The sequence below is a fragment of the Vollenhovia emeryi genome, unplaced genomic scaffold (genome assembly GCF_000949405.1).
Source record: "Vollenhovia emeryi isolate VEMERY1.0 unplaced genomic scaffold, V.emery_V1.0 DF941199.1, whole genome shotgun sequence".
Taxonomy (NCBI): Eukaryota; Metazoa; Arthropoda; class Insecta; order Hymenoptera; family Formicidae; genus Vollenhovia; species Vollenhovia emeryi.
Genome location: NW_011965167.1, coordinates 1 through 5,810, shown reverse-complemented (window position 1 = coordinate 5,810; position 5,810 = coordinate 1). Strand labels below are relative to the sequence as shown.

The 5,810-nt window shown below is 39.3% G+C and overlaps 1 protein-coding gene across 1 annotated transcript; it reads right to left on the bottom strand.

The window, feature by feature from the left end:
- Window positions 1-2,775: 2,775 nt before the first annotated feature.
- Window positions 2,776-3,586, bottom strand: LOC105571105 (the record flags this gene model as incomplete). The annotated part of the gene is given in 5 exon segments (XM_012028576.1): window positions 2,776-3,065; window positions 3,067-3,163; window positions 3,166-3,199; window positions 3,329-3,409; window positions 3,479-3,586. Coding segments are annotated over 5 exon segments (610 nt in total), but the record flags the coding sequence as incomplete, so codon positions are not given.
- Between the last annotated feature and the right edge of the window lie 2,224 nt (window positions 3,587-5,810).

The window sequence follows — 5,810 nt, the reverse complement described above, 5'->3', positions numbered from 1 at the left end:
AGTCCCCGTTTCCCTAACCTAACCCAACCTAATCTAACCTCCCACTTGGATCGCATCATATAATGTAATTAGTTGTTTTAAACGGCAAGAAACGTGTAAAAAGTGCTTTCACCAAATTACATATGTGTATAATAGTAAAACACTTGGATTTGCAATGTAGTGCAATCTTTTTTACACATTTATTGACACCTTGAAAATTACACACCTAAATAAGTTATACACCTCCATTTGTGTGAAAAGTCACACACGCCAATAAAATGAAACATCCATTCGTGCATGAAAAAGTCACGCACTTACAGACGTCTTGAAACGGCGGACACACATCACACGCGATAAAGTGTGTGATATTCACACACTGCTTCTAACAGTGAAGTAGTATAATGTTGCAGACAATGAAATATATAGAGAAGACGATATAGAGGTTGAAGAGATAGAGATTAATGCTAATATGCGTGCAAGAGGGAATGCTGTTCGAGAAACATTAATACAACAATATTTTACATAAAAATATTTTTTGGAACACACATTGAGCCAAGAAGAGCCAAGCGTAGTAAGTGAGGCGTATGTATTTTTAATTCAAAATGTATAATCATTGTAAATATATTATAAGATAAGTATCGTCAATTGCAAATAAATACGTATATTTATAAATATAAGTATGTATGTTTTGCTATTAACGATACTTATTTTATATTTACAATAATTATAAATAAATATATATATATTTGCTTTTAATTATGTTTAAGATTTACATTTGTATTGTTTAATATACATATATAGATACATATTTATAATTTGGATATTACGAGAAGAATTGTTTAATATAGTGTGTGTTTCTAATTTATTAGGAACAATCAGGAAATCGCAGCCGTTCTCTCCTCGGAGATTGATGACCACATGTTGAAAGCAAAGAATTCACAGTTCACCTTACGCGAGAAGGACGAGCAGATATGGGATCTTATGAATGAAATTAAAATATTGCAACAACATAATAACGAAACAAAAAAATATTGACACAATAAAATAAAATATGTTATACTAGTAGACACGCAAGTACGATATTACATGATGAATTCACAAACTTTTCTCGGCTCTCAAGATCAGTCTGTTTTTGTCTCGTCTACTACGTTTTATCATACGCGAGACAAAGATAGACTGATCTTGAAAGCTGAGAAACGTCTATGAATTCGGACCCAAGTAACAAAACAAAATAGCTTGTAACGATGCACCCCCCGTTGCACCGTTCCCGGCATTCCACCCGCCGGATGCCGCCCGACCGAACACCCGTCGGGCGAGACGCGGGCGCATAGCGCCGCATAAACGCACGACACACCGGCGTGCCGACCCGCTCGGCCGGGGCCACGAACGGCCCCGGAGACCGCCGAGCGGGGCCGAACGCGCGTCGCGGCCGCGAGCGAACGCGCCGATCAGCTGGGGCCACGAACGGCCCCGGAGATCGACGACCAGGCCCGAGCGAGCAACGCGCGCCGCTACGCACGCGCAACCCCGAGAGGGGCTAATGAAGCGTGACAATTAGCCCCTATAAAAAGGGGAAAACGAGCGCTAAAAAGCACTCCTTTGGAGACGAGCTTCCGAGCAACAGCCGCTCATCCGCAAGTCTCAGAACCTGATTCCTGTCACACGCTAAAGCAGTGGGAAACCCGCGTTGGAGAGTACTCCGGCACGGCCGAGCTTTCTCGGCACTGCGCACGCGTGCTCACCTGCACACCGTGCCCGGACACACACGGGGTGGAGCGCTCTCCGCCTCGACCGAGGATTCTCGGGCCCGGGTACAACCACCTGACCGCAGATCGGCCGACGGCTCACAGGGACCAGGGAAGTGGAGGGTACTCCGCTTCCGCCGAGTTTTCTCGGCACCCGCTGCAGCCAGCCGATTCCTGTCTCGGCACCGCGCCACCCGCGACCGATTCCCGCGCCGCGAACCGTCATCCACCGCCGTCACGGTCCGCGCTCACCGCGCCGCGAACCGCCACCCGCGTTTCATCTGCACTCGCCTCCCACGTTCATCTCACCGCGCGTCACCCTGTACATATTGTCATTTCATCGCACCACTGTAAATACTCTCATTGCATCTCACGCCGCGTCCGTCCGTCCGTCCATCCGCGACCGCTCTTAGCTTTAAGCACTTATACCTTGTATCCACGTGTTCTTTATTCAAATATAGTTTGCTTTAATTTACCGTAACTCTGTTTCGAGTGCTTTCCCCCTAATCCCTCGAACCCTGCCACCGGCGAGCATAGTCCGCGGGGACAACGATTAGGCGATCGTTTCAAGCTATATAATGAAGTACAGGTTTTAACGAAAATTTGGTTCATTATTCGATGACGAAGTGCTTAAGTATGTTTAAAGTGTTTCAAGTGATTCCCATGATTGTATAGATAATTTTATATTTTTAAGTTCACTTAATATTTCATGCTGCATATTTAACGCTGTTTTCATAAGCTTTAGTTGCCTTTTTTTAAGTTTGTATTTCTTTTGCTGTATTTTTAACATGTTATGAGATAATTCATTCCTTGAATTTTCTGAAATTGAACATTTATCAATTAATCAAAGTTTGTTATGAAGCATTAAAAAGCAATTTATGATGTTCTTCATACAATTTATCTTAATTATTACCTTTTGTTTTCCTGTTTATGTTTTCAGCTGCTATATTTCTTGCGTATTTATTAATACTTTTTTCTTTTTGATGTTTTAATATATTTGATGATGCATTTGCATTTTCTACATTATTAATTTCTTTGTCAAATAGTTCACCCTGTGGTTCAATTTGAGCCATTTCTTCTGTATCTCTTTCATACTCATTTAATGCAGATTCGTCAATACTTATTTCATCTTTAGGGAAATTTAAAATACATCCTTCAATATTTATACCACCTTCAGGAATATTTTGTAAAGGTGCTTCAATGTTCATATCATCACCGTCAGGAATATTTTGTAAAGGTGCTTCAATGTTCATATCATCACCGTCAGGAATATTTAGTAAAGGTGCTGCTGGTGCAATATTTATACCACCTTCAGGGATATTTAATAAACCAGCTGCTTCAGGTCAAAAGTTCTAAAACTTCTTCCTCGAAGTTGGAGAAAACTATTGTAGAAGGAGGACCACCTCCTGTTCCTTCCATATGACTGCGTCGTTTTGATTCTTTTTTAATATATAAGCTTTCATATCTTTCCATGTCTACAAGATTATATAGGATATCATCAACTTAATTTTATCTTTTATCTTCATTTATTGTAAGTTAGAATAGGTTATGGTTTTAATTAAATGCTAAAAGATTAATATAACATAATAAGTATGATATCAAACCTTTGCCCATTCTTTCCCACCTTTTCGGGGTCCTACTGCAGCTGCGTTAATGATATCCGCGATTTTATCCCAAATTTCAACCTAAAAATTGTGTTATATTACGTTGCTTTTACTAATTTTCTATCTATATAATATTCTCTTTCAACTTACCATTTTTCGTCGACTTTCCGCTTTTCTGTTTATTCGACCTCTTACCACATCAGGGTTTTTCTTCAGAAATTGTAATAACATTTCTTTCTGTTTGCTTGTTACGTTCATTGTTATTGCACGTTTATCCGTTTACTGTCTATAAATGACTTTTCAAATGTCGAGAATTCGTGATTTACAAATCTAGTAATATTAGTAATTTTTAATCTATAGGTTAGTCTTCGCTTTTGGTAATTTCACTTTTCACGCATTTTTAACTATATGATCGCACCGTGATTCGTGAAAAAGGTCGCGTGAAATCACTGAGTGAAAAGTGAAAAGTGAAAAATTCCGCTTGAAAATACATGATCGCTGCCTAGGGCACGATCACCGCCCAAAATGCGCAATATCCCGATCCGAATAAGCCGTCAAAAAGCAGCGCACTACACGAAAGGCGGAACTCGAATGGCCGCTCCCTAGGGATGTTCGATTCCGATTCGATTCTTTTAAAAATCGATTATTTTGGTGGAAAAATCGATTTTTTGAATCGATTCTTCACTGGTCGATTTTTGGGTGAATCGGTTCTTTACCCCTAGAATTGAATCGAAAAATAACTTAAGCCAACGGCACAATACTAGTTTTTCTACTGGATTGCTTACGAAAACCAATAAGGATGCAGAATTTTAGATCCGGTGACTTAAAGCTGCATCCTGATTGGTTTTACTGATTTGTGGAAATCCTAAAGTCACTAGATATTAATTAATTTCATTCAAGCCTATCACACATTGCCAGGCAACAGGCAATAGGAATAGGGAATAGAATTTAGGGAAGAAAATTTCCGACGAATCCAACGCGTCGAAAATTCTATTCTCTATTCCTATTGCCTGTTGCCTGGCATTGTGTAATAGGCTTAATGGCTTCAGCAGACAAGTGCGACAACGCGATGCGCGCCGCGCGATTATCCAATAAGTGTACAGTTTTTCTATAAAGACTCCACGCCTATTGGATATCGCGCGTCGCGCGTCGCTTGTCGTTCTTCGCGTCCAGTGTAGTACGGTCGTGGTAATATAATCCGTAATCCTCACTGATTATGAATGTGAATAATAATTTTGTACGTGCCGAGGCCTCATCCGGAGGGAAGGAGATAAGATTAGGTAAGCGTACAAAATTTATCTGTAACGTGCAACACATATGACGTCTATAACGTGCTAATAAAATCCTATGATATTTACATTCGCAGAGAAGGAGAAATTCAACACACAGGGAATTTGCCTGTTCGACTCATTCACCCACCTAAAGAAAATTGGTTTCTCGTGGCTGTATAAAGTTCACTAGCCGACATTCGTGAGTAGTACAAAGCTATAAACATTTATTGCACAATGACTTTTGTTTTATTTGCATAATACTTTTACATTTTATGGTTTTCTTTTCATTTTATAACACACATTGAATGTCTTACCTCTTTCTCGCAGCATGTTTGTTATGTTTCCTGTGCCTTGTTACAATATACATGTTACAATTTAAATATTCTTGGTGACGGACCCGTTACACTGAAAAAAACAGTACAAAAGTGGGTATATTTGCTTATTGCTAATGCTTGAAGTATAATTTTTTAAGTATTGTAGTGTCAAACAAATGTTATATTTCAACTAACCTAACCTAAGCTAATCTTTTTAATTATTTTTCTTTTCCTTTTTCTTTTGTTCCTTTTTATTCACATTTTCACAAAACAGAATATATTTTTTTCACTATTTGCATTTTATCATAAAAATATGCTTTTATAGTGCCTAAAACAAAATCTTTTGTGTGGAAATTTTTTAAAACATCTGATAAAAGAGATGCTACGTGCATAATTTGTAATAGAGGAGTGAAGTCCGGTGGAAAAGGTGGCGGTACAACTAATTTAATAAATCACATAAAACGAAACCATGCAAGTAATAAAGAAGTTAAACTTGCTTTAGAAAAACGTGAGAACAGCAATAAAGAAGCCTCTAACTCGGAACAGGTAAATAATTCGTGAGGTCAATATTATATATGTAACGATACGGCTCAACTCTTCCCGGTTCTGGATTTCGGCAGGTACTATTTATCACGCGAATAAATACGGTATTTAGTCAGACGCGCGGTTCTGACTAACGGTTGGAAGAGTTGGCGTTCTAGTTCCGGTGTTGACGTGCTGTGTGTCGGCAAAATAAATCCTCCGTTCCTCCTATTTGCCGAATATGCTCAGCTCCAGGGCCGTCGGGAGGAAAGGAGGAAAAGATCTTATTCGCTTAGTGAGGTAATCGCTTGGAAGGATCGGAAATAAATCGGACAAGTATCTAATTAGGTTAAGAAACGATAGGAATGAGGTTTA